We start from the raw sequence: 17,594 nt of genomic DNA, 5'->3' as shown, positions 1-17,594 counted from the left end.
CGTTTAGTTTAGGTCAAGTGAGGCGTGCAAGAAAGGCGATATTTCTTACTCTTGATGCAGGCTGGCGTAAGGTTTGTGCGTTTATTACGTGCGTTTTTCAAACGCACGTAATAAAGCTGTCGGCAGCAAGGCTTCAGACACCAAACAAAACAAAATAGACAACAGAACCACAGTTGTACTTTATTCCAAGCCCTGCATCCAAACGGCTCTTAAGGGCAGTAAGGTTGACGTTAATTGTCTCATTGCATAATGTATAAAAATTGTAGAACAGTCCGACATCCATTAGCGCAGTTCGGCAAAGTGGTCTGTGGATCCATAAGTGAGGGCAACAATAAGCACGCTTGAGGGCGATGTAACTGTTGTCTCTGGACAGTTATATTGCGTTCTATTGCGTATTTTATTTTTTTATGAACGACGTAGAGAATCCTCTATGTTAAGAGGGCGCTGAAAAAAATATAAGAAAGAATTTGATCTGAAATCATATCGTGCTCACGACATATCGTATTTTTTCTGAATGCGTACGTTCTTGATTAAAAAAATCAAAGATGGCGTCGTTCTATATTGATGAAATTTATTAGCACAAGGATATGAAAAATTCAGGGCTTAATAAAGCGGTAATTAGGGCTAGTCGGAACGAGCATCCTGGAACCATACTTTTATAGCGCTTTTAGAACAACACAGAACATAACACGAAATACATATGCTTCGTCCTATGCCGGGTTAAAAACGCTAGGTAGCTTGAATCTAGTTCTGTGCCATGACGCATCCATATTTATCTGGTTTCCATTCGTTCAGAATCAAAGGCTAAATGATCGGATTGAACCCACTGTAGGCTTTGGCCTCACGCTGAAATAACCAGCTTTGTGGCCTTCAAATGCAATGCCGATGGCAACTATGGTAAGTAGTACAAAGATCGAGGCAGGACCAGCCATGATCATGCCTGTGTGGGATCATACAGTTTCTCAATATTACCAGTGGGAAAGCTGGCGCCACCGTCTACGGGAATTTCTTAAAGAGCACTTAATTCACCGCGGGAATGCCGGGAAGACACGGTTTCCTACTTGGCTTGGCTATTGTTTGTCCGAAACCGTGGATTCTGCCACCGAACCGGCAGCTGCGCCGCAATACTCTCCTCTGCGCGCAGACGAAATTATTTTAATGGTGCATTTCTCACTTCTTGACTAAATTTGACGTAGTTTTAAGCTGGTATAGAAAAGGTTGACGGCATTTATTTAAGGCTTGCCGCGAGAAAGGTAGTATTGACACTTTTAAAAAGTAGTTTTGCATTGTATGGCTCTAAGACCCGTCACCGGCCGGAAATTAGGCATAGCGACAATTCTGCCAGTCTGAAGTGGATTCTCCGGGGTATAGAAATTAAAGGCGATGTACTCGTTTCCCTGTCTTATAATAGTCCTCATGCAGCTGACACGGACCTATCACATCTCGTAACAATGAGAAATAACATGGCCAGTGAGAACATTTCAGTGTGCAAAGGGGAGCTCTATGCTTCCTAAGTACATAATCTGCACTCCCACTAATAATTCTGAGAAAAAGAAAAACAAATGCTTAAATTGCTCAGTTCAAACGGCCAGGTGCGGGCACACTCAATGCAGTCCTTTCTGCTCAATTGCTGCAGCATTCAACTGATTTCCTTTTCTACGAAGTGAAATTTCCTAATCGCCTTGACGTCAGACAGATGTGAAGCCGATCGAAATGGCCTCCTCGTATTCTACACGCTCTGATAAGCCAGCCAGTGATAGCTCGTAAGCACCGGGTTGCTTATGTATTTCTTCCTTCTGCTGGCACCGCCTTGTCTGCGGTCAGACCATAGCAGATAAGTCGGAGATAGTAGCGTGGCATCAGGTTCGGATTGCACAGCGCTCTCGACAAGCAGTGCAGCTCGGACGCTGGCACGGTTGAGATGTTTTTTATGCTTCTCTTCGGCGGAGTATCCCATTGCATTGGCAGAGTACACCAAAGATGAGGCATTTCAGCGTTGACCACACAACAGCCGCTCCCTAAATAATGACTGCCAACCGGTTTCGTTACGTTTCGAATTCTCTGCACTACTTCCGCCTTCTGAAGGCGTGCTGTATGCAGGCCGCTTGAAAAGAACACAAGACTCGTAGCAATTCAACCTTAACATCAATGAAGAGCAGAGCTTAGCTTCGATGGTGACTCAACCAACCAAGACTTGCCTAGACCCCGCAAAGGAAGCCGGACTGTTCGCGGCGCTCGGAGTCGAAACGTTCATGCGCACGCAATGTAAAAGGGAACACACGAGTGCGTGCCGCTGCGGTACGGCCGCATGTTCTTAGCCGCCTTACAAAATCGGAGGCGCGCCATTGTGCGCAGTAGGAACAGGCTGTCTATTCCATTGTTAGAAGAGAGAATTTCGAGAGAAATGCTCCAAAAATTGAAAAAGAAAAGAAGTCACACGGACATCTCATTGCATTATATCTCGTCAATGCGATAGCACATTAGCAGCTGTTGATGCCTTTGCCGGAACTGACGTCACTTCTTGTCTGGTGACGTCACTTCACTCCAGCAAATGGGAATGCTACGGTCTGAGGACGTAACGTCACTCCAGCCAATGCGCTAATTTTATGACGGACATGCATTTCGGCCCCACGGGGCTTCAATGCTTTCGCATTAAAATCTCTGCTCACCAAACAGGCACCCGAGACACACAAGTAGTAAACTACGGAAGTGCTCACATAGAGGACTGAAGATCACCTGATCAATTTAAGAAACTTTCAAAGACGCCGAAGGTAATTGATGCTGCTCGATTTGTCATCAGGATATACGATTTTGGGTTATTGCTTGCTTTTTGTGGCACGTATTGCCATCGTGTTTTCCGGAACGGGCGGCGCGCAAGTGGAACGGGACATGCCTCCAAATTGTAAAGCAGCCACAGGATCCCGGCCAGAGAGCAGAGATGCAGGGTGGCTCGCACCCTTTGACAATCACACAGAGATGGTTTGCACACACTGTCCACAGTGCACACAGGAGCAAGTGGTGATAAGAGCATTAAACGCGCACGCACACGTATCCTCATAGTTGTACGTCCACTAACATGGTGGTCGTTGACGTCGGTGCTGCACGTATATAGGTGTGGACAGGGACGCTGGTCGCTTTTCAACGCATACCACTGACATTTAATCCCAACATGATGAACAGGCAACAACGAGGTGAAAAGAGGTGGTCTGTGAATTGTTGCAGTAGAAATAAATAAATAAACAAACAAATAAATAAATAAATAATAAATAAATAAATAAATAAAGAGGGGAGTGGGTTAGTTAGGATAAACAACAATGAAATAGAATACAGTGAAAATAGATATTACAAAATAAATTTCCTCTAGAAAAAACAAATAACAACATACAGAAAACGTAAATAGTATAGAAATAATGTATACAATACAGTGGAAGCAGACATAACACACAATGACCTTTCTTCAGAATAAACAATTTTAGCCACAGCATCATGAAAGATTTTATTATCAGCAATAGCTGCAATATCGGGGGGAAGGCGGTTCCATTCCACAGATGTGCGGGGAAGATATGACTGAAAAGAAGGTTTGGTGTGGCATGTTGGGATGCCAACCTTGTGGCGGTGATCGATGCGACGTGAAATGTATTAGGGGGGTGACATGAAATAGTCGTGAACCGCAACGTGATGATATAGCTTGTGAAATAGTGTTAGGCGACCAATTTTGCTGCTAGATTGTAACGGTGAGAGTGAGACGTTAGATTTCATGGCTGTGATGTTTGCCGTAAGGTTGTAATTTGAAAGAATGAAGCTAACGGAATTATTTTGGACTAATTCCAAGGAATATGTGAGATTTTCATGCGTAGGGTCCCATATTGATGCTGCGTATTCTAGTTTAGGACGTATGAGTGTTTTATAGAGTAGAAGTTTAAGGGATGAGGGAGCGGCAGAGAAATTGCGACGTAAGTATCCTAACTTACGGTTAGCGTTATTAATCACGTAGTCAATATGAATAGACCATGTTAAGTTTTGAGTGACATGAATTCCTAAGTATTTATATGTTTTTACCCAATGAAGAAGAGTGCCATCAAGATAATATGAAGGAAGAGCGTTAGATGTCCGGGAAACACGCAAAGAATTACATTTAATTTCAATTTCATATTCCATGTAGTGCACCAGTTTGAGACCAAATTAAGGTCTCACTGGAGAGTGTCAGTATCGTTGACGTTATTTATTTCCCGATATATTACCCAATCGTCAGTTGAATCTTATACACCAGCCAAACGTTGTTTTGCACCGACGATGCACTTCCACAGCCCAGAACTGTAATTGTTCACACACATACGCAGGTATAGAACACTGCCTTATAGACTGCCACACAGCCCTTCAGTCCCTCGCCTATCCCCTTCTTGGGCCATCCGGCTCGCCTCCCTGGACCTGACTCTGCGACACCTTGTCACCACCTGCTAAACTCCTGACTTAAAAAAAAATGCTCTTTAATAAAACTGTCACGCCGCCAACACCACCCTCTTTAATGCATAATTCCAAGGGCTTTGATAAGTTGTCAGCAATTAAAGGCGGCATTGCAATTTTTCATGCAGATATTGCATAATCTTTCTGGGAAGTGCTTACGGCACCCTTGGCTTTGCACTCCAGTCTGATATCGGGTCGGCTGAGGGCCGCTTGGTAGCAAAAGCTTTAACGAAACACATTATCGAGCGTTCGTGCCGAGATCGAATTTTCCGTGAAAGGACGCAACAGTGCTGGCACGTGAGTATTCATGAGTGCATGAATAATGTGTGCGGAAAGAGTTTGCTGCCCTCGGCGGTTGTCAAATGGTCGCCAGCATCGTTCAAGGGCGGCAGGTAGTCATTGGAAGGCGACCCACCTAAATCAGTCGGCTAGTAGAAATTAAGTAAGAAAAAAAATGTGTCGCAAGGTAAAATATGTGATTATGTGAATGACTATAGGGCCGCAAGTTTTTTCCCGTCGCTACTGAATATGGAGAATTAGTACTGGCTGGGTAGACAAGATCCTGCACGGGCAATTCAAGGCATCCACCGCGGAAACTTTCGAAAGCGCGGCGACAGGGGACACAAAGATAAAGACACGAAGGATAAGCGCTACTATCAACTTCGTGTCTTTCTCTTTGTGTCCCTTGTAGCAGCGCTTTCGAAAGTTTTCAAAGGTGTACCAACTAGCTCAATTGTCCGTGTTACTTTACCGCGGAAATATCATGACAATTTTTTGTGGTGCATCTAGTCCATCTACTCCCGCGATAATAATCTCGTGCAGCACGCACAGAAGGAAGACATGCGGTGGGAAAAGGGAGCAAATGGCGATAAGGAACGGGAAGGGCGCTGCCCATTGGTTGGCGTCAAGCGCCTGTCAGCGCGAAGCAGCATCGCCTTTCTCTTCGACACTACTGTATGTAACGGCCGGCGGCGATAACAGAACCTGCTATTGGACAAGCGTTACGATGTGTTCAGGTCTGGCAAAGAGGGCGACGTGCACCGCAGAATGCCAGCCCAAACAATTAAGAGGGACACCCAATTACCTTGTGAGTTGGCAATAGGGTAGCATTAGAAGCTATCGATACCTTTACCGAAAGTGATATGCCACTTCCGGTCTGCTTACGTCACTTACTTCCAGCCATTGGGATTATCCGATTTGGTGACGTTTCTCTTGTCCAGCCAATGGGCGAATTTTCATGACCAACGCCACATTAGTTTCCGGGTGAGGTTTTTAATGCTACCGCACTCGCCAAGACCTTGCAGTGTGTGCCTCAAAAGCCGAACCAAGGAGGCGTTGGAGAGTAAGCAGAAACCGAAGGAACCACGAAAGCGTCTCACAACCAATTTCGGGGCAACCCGTTCGGTGACAGTTCCTCTGGGTGTAATTGTCCGTTCAGTTAGTGTTGGATCCAACTGGCGGGCGGTGTACGGAAGGAGCTCGGAAATAGCAACCTGCGTCTCACAAGCCCCATCAGTCACTTCCGGTTAAGGCTTCAAAAGTTTCAAATGCAACCGCATTGCCAAGACATAGCGTAATTAGGCGTTCTTGTGAATTTTTCAGCTATACTCCACTACGCATGTCGCTCTCGTGTTCACTTTTTGCTCTATCGCTCGCTATACTTGTGATGCTTCGTTGAACAAGTTCGTGTCAAGCATGCTGCGCTTGCCAACTTTTGATAAAGCGCACACATTATGTCGTGCAAAACTAGTCAATGACGTGGGGTGAATGGAACAAGAGCGCATGCGCGTTGCATTCTGTGGGTGGAAAATCGAGTAAATGTTCACTCAAAAGCACAAAATGAACGTGGTTCTACCGGTCTGAGTGAGCCATTGTCACCCACCGCAGCGCCATTGTTCTTCGCATAGCTTACCACGCGCACCTTGCTCTGATTTCTTATAAGCTTTAACATTCTTTTTCTCAATTCCTTAACGACTTCCTACCATGATTCTATTCATTCGAGATGAAGCAATACGCCTCACCCGTTTGGGCGTTCCCAACAGAGACCTCTTAAGAGTTTTTTTTTCCCGTTTCTTGGCATGGAATATTCCAGCAAGCCTCATGAGGTAGGAAGATGTAACCAAGCATAGAGCACTGGTTATTGGAAACTGGGACACGTGGGGTGTCATGCATGCGATGTTTTTTTTTTTTTACTTAGTTTCGTTTGTGAATGTTAGCTCTTGGCTGCTGCTCAAAGGCAGCAGTAATGGTTTCCTTCCTGCCATTCTTTACCCGGACACTAGTCATACCTGCGTTGACAATAGTTTGAAAAGTATGCCTCGTTGTTCGAGCGGAGCATAAAATTGAGCAAAGCAAGCTGCATATTAAAAACGTGCCTGAATACAACACTGAATCGGTGTTTCTTTATTATTAGGAATTGTTCGAGAGAAACTGTGAGTTTGATAGCATGAAATCGATATCTCAATTAATACAGTTGCTTTTTTCCGCAAAAACAGGTTTCACTTTGGAATGTGCATTGCTTCGCGACTATACAGTACGTCATCTATCTACGTCTCCATTGGGTAGGGTGTCGCTCGGGGTACATCTGTGTGTTTACTAACTCAGCCTTCCTTTGTAGAAGCTATTTCAAATAGCGAGCACACAATAGGACGGAGAGAAAGGAGCAAGAAAGGGAAAGCAGAGGATAGAAACACTTTTCAAAAGAGCTTCTTGTACGCGTAAATTATTGGATGCCCTATCGTTGAGGAGTGATTCAGCACGGCACCTACGCTACCTAGAATAAATATGTTCGGGAAATGACATCGGCATCAGTTCCAAAACTTTGGGAAGATGGGCGAAAAGTAAGTTTGTTATCGAAACATTCCAAAAAAAAAAATACGAGGTTCTGAGGACAAGAGTTTTGCACATGTGTAAGATGAGAGAAATATCACATAAGGTTCAGGGTTGTTATATGGAACCCAAAGGCTTCTACGAAGAGTTCATAATCCACGCATAGCATGTCGGACAGAGAAACTCGCTCAAAGGATCGAAACACAGCAGGAAGATGAAGAACACCTGTCGCAGAAAAGTAAATACGTTGTATGGGCATCATAAACAGTCAGCTGTAAATTGACATATAGTTTATTTCCACTCTGAATGCTCTTTCTCCGAAAGGCATATTGATCACAGCACACAGCCGCGGTGCAAAAATGACGTTTGTAAAACAGCACGATCGACCTGGGCCTCTCACAGAATGAACAAGCGTGTAACTGAAAAAACAACTATGTGTATTACAACACAAATCAGTTCGCGTAGAAAAAATCATAACTGCCACTTTTCTAAACACACACCTCAGACGTAATGGCTGTATTTGGTTTCGTTCGAGGTGGCTGGCAATAGCACAAAATCAAAAATATCCTCAATACGTTTACTACGCACGGCAAGTCAGCAATTAGTCACCGCATGAAGACTAATGAGCCGATGCGAAAAAGAAAAACGTGCGTAACACCGGACAAACGGCGAAGGAATGAAACATTCTGCCGCTCGCAAGGAAAACATCCATTCGTAGACATTTTTATAGGCGAATTCTCCCGGTACCCACAACGAGCGACGGAGGGACGCGCAGTTTTCATCGCGGCGAGAAGTCCCAGTAAACAGGCGCCGCACTAAATAGGCGCCGCACGCACGACGTGAAGGCAACAATTTTTCGCTGTATACCGCTGGGGTTTCGATCTCCCGACTTGTTCCCAAGAAGCCCCAGACGATGAGATCTTGCCTGCTCGCTGCTCTAGTTGTGCTTTTTCCTGGACCACCGTCGCACGCCGAGAGGTCTTTCACGATCGATTACGAGAAACAGACGTTCATGAAGGACGGCAAGCCCTTCCGGTTCGTCGGAGGCGCGATGCACTACTTCCGGATTCCCAGGGCCTACTGGGATGACCGGCTGCACACCTTGAGGATGGGCGGTCCCAACGTCATAGACTTCTACATCGACTGGAGTGGCCACGAGCCCGAACCCGGTCAGTACAACTTCATCGACAACTACGACGTGGTCGCATTCCTGGAGGCCATCAAGAAGGCGGACCTCTTGGCCATACTGCGACCAGGTCCGTTCATCTGCGGCGAGATCGACAACGCCGGCTTCCCTTACTGGCTTTTACGCAAGTACCCTAACATGCAGTACCGCACCATGGAGAAAGGATACACGCAAGAGGTTACCAAGTGGTTCGAAAAGTTGCTCCCCATGATTGAGCCGTTTCTGTACAAAAACGGCGGGCCCATAATCATGGTCCAAGTAGAAAACGAGTACGGTCACCTGGACGGCTTCTGCGACCCGAAGTTAATGGAGTTCATGCTGTCCCTTCAGGAGAGGCTGCTTGGAAAAGACGTCGTGATGTTCCGCACCGACGCCCCGGTCATGAGTAGGTATGAGTGCGACAAAGTGCGTGATATACTTGTCGCCGGCAACTGCGACCCCAAGGCTGACGTGCCCGCGGCCTTCGAGATCATCCGCAAGGCCCAGGTGAAACAGGGAGCACCGGTGGTCATAGGCGAATACTACACGGGCTGGATGGATTACTGGGGCTGGAACCACAACCCCGCCTACCCGCCAGCAGTCATCGGCACCTTCGAGAAGATGATGGAACACGGTGGCAACGTCATCTTCTACATGTACCACGGAGGAACCAACTTCGGCTTCAAGGCAGCCACAAGCAGCGAATCACCGCTCGTTACTAGTTACGACTACGACGCCCCCATAGGTGAGGACGGTGATCCCAAGGCTTACTATTTTACTCTACGAACTGCAATCGGCAAGTACATACCACTCAAGCAGGGGAAGCTTCCCAAAGGATCTCCGAAGATGAAACTAGACGCCGTGGAGACGTCTCGCAGCTTGTTGCTTAAAGACGTCATGGACCACTTTCGGGACAAGAAATGGCTTAAGCGAGCGACTTCTACATATCCGATGACCTTCGAGGAGCTCGGTCAAGACTTTGGGTTCCTCGTATACAAAACTAAGGTGCCTGAGGATTTGGATGGGGAGTACTTAATGGTACTGCATGGGCTCCGTGACATGGCGCAGCTGTTTATTCGGGAGGAGCGCCACCTGATGCGCTGCTTTGACACTAGCCGCCTAGATGTGAAGCAGAACGTGACCGTCAGTCTTAAGCAGGGAGAGAAGATCTCCATTCTGGTGGAAAACATGGGACGCGAGGACTTCGGTCCGAAGAACCGCGACCCGAAGGTGAGCCTCCCCAAGTCTTCTCCTACTCCGCTGTTCCTCGCAAACGTGGCCTAAGATCGGTTGCTGCACCGCTCCAGTGAACTCTCCAGACGAGAGATCTAGTTAGAGCACACGTTAAGAGTCTCCATGCGGTACATAAAAATACCTGCAGATAGAAAGTACATACACAGGCGCATTTGAAATCTACTGAGATCAAAGAAAAAGTTATCCTTTAGTGAGTGACAGCTGGCAGGAAATTATAATGTAGCCCTACGGTTTTTAGCCGCAACCCGGAAATATTAAACACTTAATAACAATTTAAACTCAAATTTGAAAACTTCTTGCATCACAAGAAATGTTCCTAAAGTTCTAAACTACTAGAGAAAAACTACAGTACTTCAAAAATATTACAAAACAGCAGAAAAATCCCTCGTTCCGACAAAACAAACTTATTGCCTAACAATTTTTGTCATGTTTTTTTTCTCAGAAGTGGATTGTTTCCCACATGTACTTTCTCGCGTTAGCGTGTGTTCTTTTTGTTGTATGATTGCATTTGTAAGCCTCTCCTGCTTAGGCAAAAGCTTAGGCCTAGATTGTGTCCAAATAAATAAATAAATAAATAAATAAATAAATGAATGAATGAATGAATGAATGAATGAATAAATAAATAAAAGAAACAAAATCTGCCGTCACGACAAAACAAGAAAACATTTTGCCGTATTTGTCTGCCGTTTCTTTCGACAGGGCGTCGACTCTAACGCAGTGTACTTTACTGTTTGTTATTTTGAGCAGGGCATACTGAATGTCACCGTGAACGACGTGAACATCACAGGGTGGGAGATGGAGGCGCTGCCACTGACTCAGAACAGGGACATCAGCGAGCTCATGAATCTTCTAGAGCAAAAGGGTGACAAAGGTGACAACAGCACGCCACGCTTCTACTACGCAACGTTTACGCTTCCCGAGGGAAAGAAGCCTCTGGACACCTTTCTCGATCCGTCCAACTACACCAAGGGCATCGCCTTCATCAACGGCATCAACCTCGGCCGCTACTGGCCGGCTGCCGGGCCGCAGATCAGGTTGTACGTTCCGGGAGTCTTCCTGAGACCGCACCCTGAAGAGAACAAGCTGATCATGTTCGAGCTGGAGGGCATTCGCAACGAGAAAGGTGATCATGGAGTCAGCTTCAGCGACAGGCCGTATCTCACTGCCGAGACGGGAAGACCACACCCTTAGGAGTAGGGCGACGCGATAACGGAAATGTGGACACGTTTTGTGAACAGTGCTTAATCGTCGTAACACATTGTCATCCCGTTGAACTGAGCGGCACTCTCAAGTATTTGCACAATAAACATTTTGTTCTGCGTGTGGCACTCGTTATCTATTCAGGCAAAATGTTTCTTTTTCGAATCAAAGTTTTTAGAGGGGGACGTCACAGGGAAGTTTCTCAGGAGATAGATGGCGAATCAGAGGAATGTCTCTAGTTGTTTCAGACATGCTGAAATCAGTGGGGGAAGTAATTTTATCCATGCTCTGCATATCGCCGTCGTGGGCACTGAGTAGCAGGGAATACTATGTACAGTCTTGAGCAGTTTGAGAAGGAACAAAGTTTGAGCATTCATTTCTTGATTTCTCCATAATTATGCGCTCAGTTTTTTTCTGCTTTCTAACTAGTTTTCGCCTTCATTCTCAAATTTAGAGAATAAATTACCACAAATTCGCAATTTTTTGCGAAAAGTTTCTTTCCTGTCCTGTTGCTCAGGACTGTGCTGCGTGAGGTGTCCCAGCGCTATCTCGATTTCAACGACGAAAGAAACCTCTTGTTCGCAGATTCGTGCATGAACACTTAACACTCCTGCTGACAGAGACATGATGATGATGATGATGATGATAAATTTTTGTGGCACAAATGCATCTGTGACCAAAGAGAATCATGACAGAAGGCGTTTCGATCTACTCAAGGTGGGGTCAAAGACCAATTTCCCAAGCAATTTACGCTAAAGAAGCCGAGCACCAGACCAGGGGAAAGCTGGTACCCATTGTATCACAGGTGAGTACTCGGCGGCGCCGGGGATCGAGAACCGCATCTCCCGCATGCGAGGTGGCTGTTCGAACCACAAGGCCACCACTGCGGTGTGACATAGACATGAAAGGTGCGCAGTCTTTCGTCAAACGTACTAGTGTCAGGCTGTAATACTAAACTGAGTTATGGCGTGAGTCGTTCCGTGAATTAAAGATAAGGTGGACTCGTGAATCTAAAACAGCCACTAAAACGACGTTACACGTCGTCCAAGTTTTTGTGTCGGTTCCTTGTCGTAATCGTGTGGGCTAATGAACTTTTCCACTAGAAAATGTTACATCCGCTTTAAACTTTTTAATAACTTTGCACATGGACGCCAGCGACATTTGCGTCTAGGGGAGGGCTAAGAAGCCGGCGGTTTTCGTACTGCCCGGTGTACAGACACTCCAGTAGCTGCACACATCTGCTCATGCACGAAGTGAACAGGTGCATAATGTCAACCGCAGCTGCATATATCACGAGAAGGAACGGGCCTTGCTACGCACTTCCCAGAAGAAGCACTCGACTTGGCCGAAAGACAGCAGGGATAACGTTGAGAAAAAAAAAATAGAGACCGCTGGCTGGCTGCCGAATATAAATAAGAGCTGCATTTTCATCTGCTACGCAAAAACTGAGCTATGCAACGACATTTACGACTCAGACGAAGCTCTGAAAACGCATCCTAGTGCAAGTTGGTAGCGACGGAATCGAACCTATAAGTTTCGAGCGTGGTGTTTATACGACGCACCCGCATTCTGTTAACTCCGTGCAAGAATGTCGGTTGCAGAGTGTGTTCCTCGTGGTTTATGGCATTCGTTTTTGGCTCGCGACAGGTGCTCTAAAATAGGCCCGATACGTCCAGTTACTTCTAAGCAAAAATTGGAATTCGGTGAATAAAGAGACGGCGCCAGAAAGATTGTAGCTATATGACGACCTGTTCGAGAGACAGGTGGGTGTCTATTCGCTCTTCCATGGAGCCCATTCAAAAGCCTGAACCCTGGAAAGAAATAACGACCGACAAGACAGGGACTGTCGGAAGCAGGGAGTGAGTAGCCACAGGTGCTGGTGAATTTCGCTGGGAAACAAAAAAATAAAGAGAAGAAAATGGTAAGAAAGTAGACGGGGAAACGGCACTGCACACAACAAGTGTCCCGTGAAGGCAGGTGTGGCTGGGGTAACAGGATGCCTGAAATGAGATCGATATTTTCGCTGCTCAAAGTGAGCTGCCTAATTGTTTACCTCGGGCGATCGGAGTGTGCCCGAACGTTCTCTATTGACTACGAAAGGCACACGTTCTTGAAGGATGGCCAGCCCTTTCAGATAGTAGGAGGTGCCATGCACTACTTCCGGGTGCCAAAGCCTTACTGGGACGACCGGTTGCACAAGCTACGAATGGGAGGCCTTAACGTCGTGGACTTCTACATCGACTGGAGCGGCCACGAGCCGGAACCCGGTGTATACAACTTCCTCGACATCTACGACCTGACCGCCTTCTTGGAAGCCGTGAAGAAGGCTGACCTCTTAGCTGTTGTGAGGCCGGGGCCTTTCGTCTGTGGAGAGATCGACAACGCCGGCTATCCGTACTGGCTAGTGAGAAAACACCCGCACATACGGTACCGCACTTTGCAGAGAGAGTACGTGCAAGAAGTGAAGAAGTGGTTCGGCGTCCTCTTCCCCATGCTGGTCCCGTACCTGTACAAGAATGGCGGGCCCATCATCCTGGTTCAACTGGAAAACGAGTACGGTCACTTGGACGGCTACTGCGATCCCAAATACATGGAGTTCATGCTGTCTCTACAGGAGAGCCTTCTGGGCAAAGACGTGGTCATGTTCAGAAGCGACTCCCCGGTGCAGTCCAGATACGAATGCGACAAGGTCCGCGACGTCCTCGTGGCCGGCAACCTTAACGCCAAGTCCAACATCACCGACGCGTTCGAGGAGATCCGTAAAGCCATGGTGAAACCCGGTGGTCCAATTCTTATACCAGAGTACTACACTGGTTGGATGGACTATTGGGGCTACCGTCATAACGTCGAAGATCCGAGAAAGACCGTAAGGACCTTCAAGGAGCTGATGGAGAGGGGTGCCAATGTGGTGTTTTATATGTACCACGGCGGAACCAGCTTCGGGTTCAAGGCAGGCACGAGCAATGAATCTCCTCTTGTCAGCAGCTACGACTACGGCGCGCCGCTTGCGGAAGATGGCGACCCCCGACCTTACTACTTCCAGATAAGAAAAGTGATCCGCAACTATATGCCAGTTCCAAAGGGAAAGCTTCCGGCTCGAACACCCAAGCTCAACCTCGGCGCGGTGCTTCTGGACGAAGGAACTCCACTCGACAAAGTGATGCAGCACTTTAGAAGGAAACGTTTGCTGAAGCAAGCAAGGAGTGAATATCCAATGACGTTCGAAGAGTTTGGCCAGGACTTTGGCTTCGTGATGTACAAAGCGAGGACTAAGGTGCGTCGCTCCGGTATATACAACGTCACGCTCCACGGGCTGCGCGACCGGGCGCACTTGTTCGTGAGACGCGATCGCCACATATTCCAATCATTCATCTTCAACGAGGGCGAGAAGGCCAAAGTGTGTGCCAACGTCCCCCTGAAGAGAGGACACGAAAAGTTGTCCATATTAGTTGAAAACATGGGACGGGAAGACTTCGGCCCTAAGAACAAGGACCCAAAGGTGAGGACACTGCAACCATCCCTTACAACAAGTTTTTAGACACTTTATAGGCTTTCCATAGACTTCTGTCTATAAAGTCTGAATACTTTCTTATATAGACAAATTCTAGAGAATAGTCTATGGGCAATACAAATCCTACAGATAGCCTATAGACAATCTATAGACTTATGACCATACACTCTTAGTAGACTTGTCTAGACAGTCTATAAACTATGAATACACACAAATATCTATAGGAATGCAATATATTCTATAAAACGTCTATAGACTGTCTATAGATTATTTTTATAAAGGATGCCCATCAAAATTACTTTTGAAAAACAATTACTTGCATTACTAATTACTTAAGCAACGTTCTCTGAACATAACTGTTGCCCTGTTATCTTCGGTTCCTGCGTGCTGGCTTTCGAGGAATTTTGATTCACCGAGGACGAGAGAGTTGGGAGGAAGGCCGGATCAGACTGAATGAGCGGGGTTGATTTTGAGCAAATGAAATTAAATCGTGGTTACGCTTTCATAGCTAGCGCTCATATCATTCGAATTACCCTGTACGTAATTGGCCTTTATTTCTTGAAGCACTCTTCGCCGCATGTCTTGCGCTGTTTTCACAGCATAGAGTCGCCTCCTTTTCGGCACCACTTGATGCCAGCCCACAGTACAGCGCGAAGCCTCCACATCAACATCTGTGCGCAATATCAGCCAGAGGTCACGGAATGCAAGCTTGTATAGCGGTGGCCATACATCGGTGGAGGCAAAAAAAACAAAAAAAAAACGCTCGTGTGCAATGTGCGGGGAGATGTTACTGCAGTTTCCCCAGCAGGCTGAAAACAATCCCAAGACGTCCACCATGGCGACTCCATTTTCTCTCTCACTCCTTTCACCCCATACCTTCCCTCACGACGCGGTTCGGTGTCAACCTTGAGTGGGACGATTACTACACCTCTTCTTCATTTAACCCCACACCATACTATGCCACCAACCTGACAGTGTTGGTATTCTCCGTTACAGGGAATCAGAAGAGTGACCGCAGACAGATTCAATGTGACCGGCTGGACCATGGAGGCGGTACCGCTGACGCGAACCAGGGACATCTTGGAGCTAATACGCTTCCTGGCTGGAAGCCGAAGGAAAGGCTGCAAACGCGCACCGTGTTTCTTTCACGGCTCCTTCGTGTTACCTCAGGGGCAGCGGCTGCTGGACACCTACCTGGACCCTTCGAACTACACAAAGGGCGTTGTCTTTGTCAACGGCATCAACCTTGGCCGGTACTGGCCCAAGCTTGGGCCTCAAGTGAGGCTGTACGTGCCTGCCGTATTCTTGCAGCCGTACCCGAAAGAGAACAGCATTGTCGTGATGGAGGTCGACGAATTACCCCGACGAGGTCAACGCGGGGTCAGCTTTGTCGACAAGCCCTTCTTGGACTATGAGAGTTAGAGGCTCTTGATCGTGGCCCCAGATGACACTTGAAGTCAGCGAGCCCCGCTGAGCTACCGCGAAATGCCGACCAACAGTGCAGCCCCTGCCTCGAGTTCTAATTCCCTTTTATAAATGGCGCTGGACAGAGTGGGCATTGATGCTCCGTATTCAACCGAATAAAAAAGCTTTTTCTAAAATGCTCAGCCCCATTTGCCGCGTTGTGCTGTGGTAGCTCAGCTGGGGTATGGGATGCCATTTAACCTGCGTCGCTCTGGAGTCATAGGATAGTAAGAAAAACAGCCCTGTTTCCGATTTAATGTCACATGGAGCCAATAGCCGCGCAGTAAGTCTACCGAATGGCCCGGGAACTTCTTCGTTTACTACCACGCGACCTCTGACCTTAGACAAACCCGAGGCGCGCTTGCAATTGGTTCCTGTACTCTAGAAAGACCACAACATGTGAGGAAATAGGATTTGTGTCAACTTCGGCTCAGTGCCTAAATATTAAAACGTTATAGGATACATATCTGGCTTGGTGGTAAGGTCTTGTTCACGAGGGCACTATCTCGGAGTTGTGGCGAGCTTGGGATAACGTGGTAAGTTTAACGAATTTAAGCCCCAAGTCACTCAGCGGGAAATTTTCTAAAAAAACATTGAAAAATCCTTTTTTTTTCAGCAAAAGAAGGTTGTGAAATGCGTTGCGCAAACGAAACCAGGCCCCCGTAACCTCCGCTGTGCGGCGTCGCTTGGAATAGACCTGTGCGAAAGCCAATAAATGCCAATAAATAAACATTAAAGTTCCCCAAAGGGCTATAAAAGGAGTATAAACGATCAAGAATTGTTATTAATGGAGTACAGCGATTTTTGCTCCTAAAAGAAAGCATTTTCCATTCCACTTCGACGAGTTAGAAACTGCACTTCACTATACTTTTACATTCAAAGACCCTTGTTCCAAGTTAAGCGGATGATGTGCTTTGCGACATGAATAAATTTACCGAGCACTTGCAGACAAACATATCCCAGGCGCGAAGAGCAAGCAATTGCATCCTTATACCAAGAGCTGCATGATGGGCTTTTTCATGCTTCGTATTACTATAGCCTCACTTTGGCAAGATCGGTTCACCTGTTTTCAGATGACGCCGCCACCCTCAAGGAGGCCTCCGTCAACTACCTACCCGCCTATGACCTTCCCCTATTTCCACCCTCCAGAATCCTCCTCGCACCACCAAACAACCCACCCTCGCCATTCAGAAGCTGGACCCAGCAGCATCCACCCAAAAAGCCATCACCCAATACCCATCCCTCTTATCCCTCCACCAACCTTCACCGTCCAGGAGCCGCCACCCACCAGCAACCAATCGACCTCCACCCTACAGGTGCTTCCCCAACACCAACCGCCCTCCAGAAGGCGCTAGGTAGGTAGGTAACAACGTCATTGGTTCATGAAGGAACCAAGTGTGTGGGGGGGGGGGGGGGGGAGGGGAAAAGAGGAAGCAGGATGACGATGGTCCCTCGGCCGCTACCTATCACTTGTCCACTCACTAGGCCTTGCACCAGCGCAATGTAAGGGTAGCCACACCCGCAGCCCTGGTACTTCCTTTTTACTTGTCAGAAATACCCAACTTGTGATTAGATTTCAAGTTCCTTCCAACTGGTAAAGGGACTGATAAAAACAAACAAAGAACAGACAAAGAAATAACTGCGAAGGAAAAGACGTAGATAGCACAGCCCCCGAATTGCTTGCTTAATATTTCGTGCGCTGTTACT

At 47.1% G+C, this 17,594-nt stretch overlaps 2 protein-coding genes and 1 long non-coding RNA gene across 3 annotated transcripts in view; 2 read left to right on the top strand and 1 right to left on the bottom strand.

The window, feature by feature from the left end:
- LOC144110653 (uncharacterized) overlaps positions 1–17,594 on the bottom strand; it is a 462,868-nt gene that overhangs the window by 125,714 nt on the left and 319,560 nt on the right. The gene's annotated exons all lie outside the window — the stretch shown is intronic.
- LOC144110103 (beta-galactosidase-1-like protein) lies at positions 8,129–11,051 on the top strand. The gene is made up of 2 exons (XM_077642918.1): positions 8,129–9,688; positions 10,460–11,051. The coding sequence occupies exons 1-2, from the start codon at positions 8,207–8,209 to the stop codon at positions 10,901–10,903; spliced, it is 1,926 nt and encodes a 641-aa protein (XP_077499044.1). The 5' UTR covers positions 8,129–8,206; the 3' UTR covers positions 10,904–11,051.
- Positions 12,902–15,963, top strand: LOC144110323 (beta-galactosidase-1-like protein). Its single transcript, XM_077643176.1, has 2 exons — positions 12,902–14,411; positions 15,420–15,963. Exons 1-2 carry the CDS (start codon positions 12,909–12,911, stop codon positions 15,843–15,845), a joined length of 1,929 nt encoding a protein of 642 aa, XP_077499302.1. The 5' UTR covers positions 12,902–12,908; the 3' UTR covers positions 15,846–15,963.

Source organism: Amblyomma americanum, chromosome 11, assembly GCF_052857255.1.
Source record: "Amblyomma americanum isolate KBUSLIRL-KWMA chromosome 11, ASM5285725v1, whole genome shotgun sequence".
NCBI lineage: Eukaryota > Metazoa > Arthropoda > Arachnida > Ixodida > Ixodidae > Amblyomma > Amblyomma americanum.
Note: the sequence above shows the minus strand (reverse complement) of the source record. Positions and strands in the feature narration are given on the sequence as shown.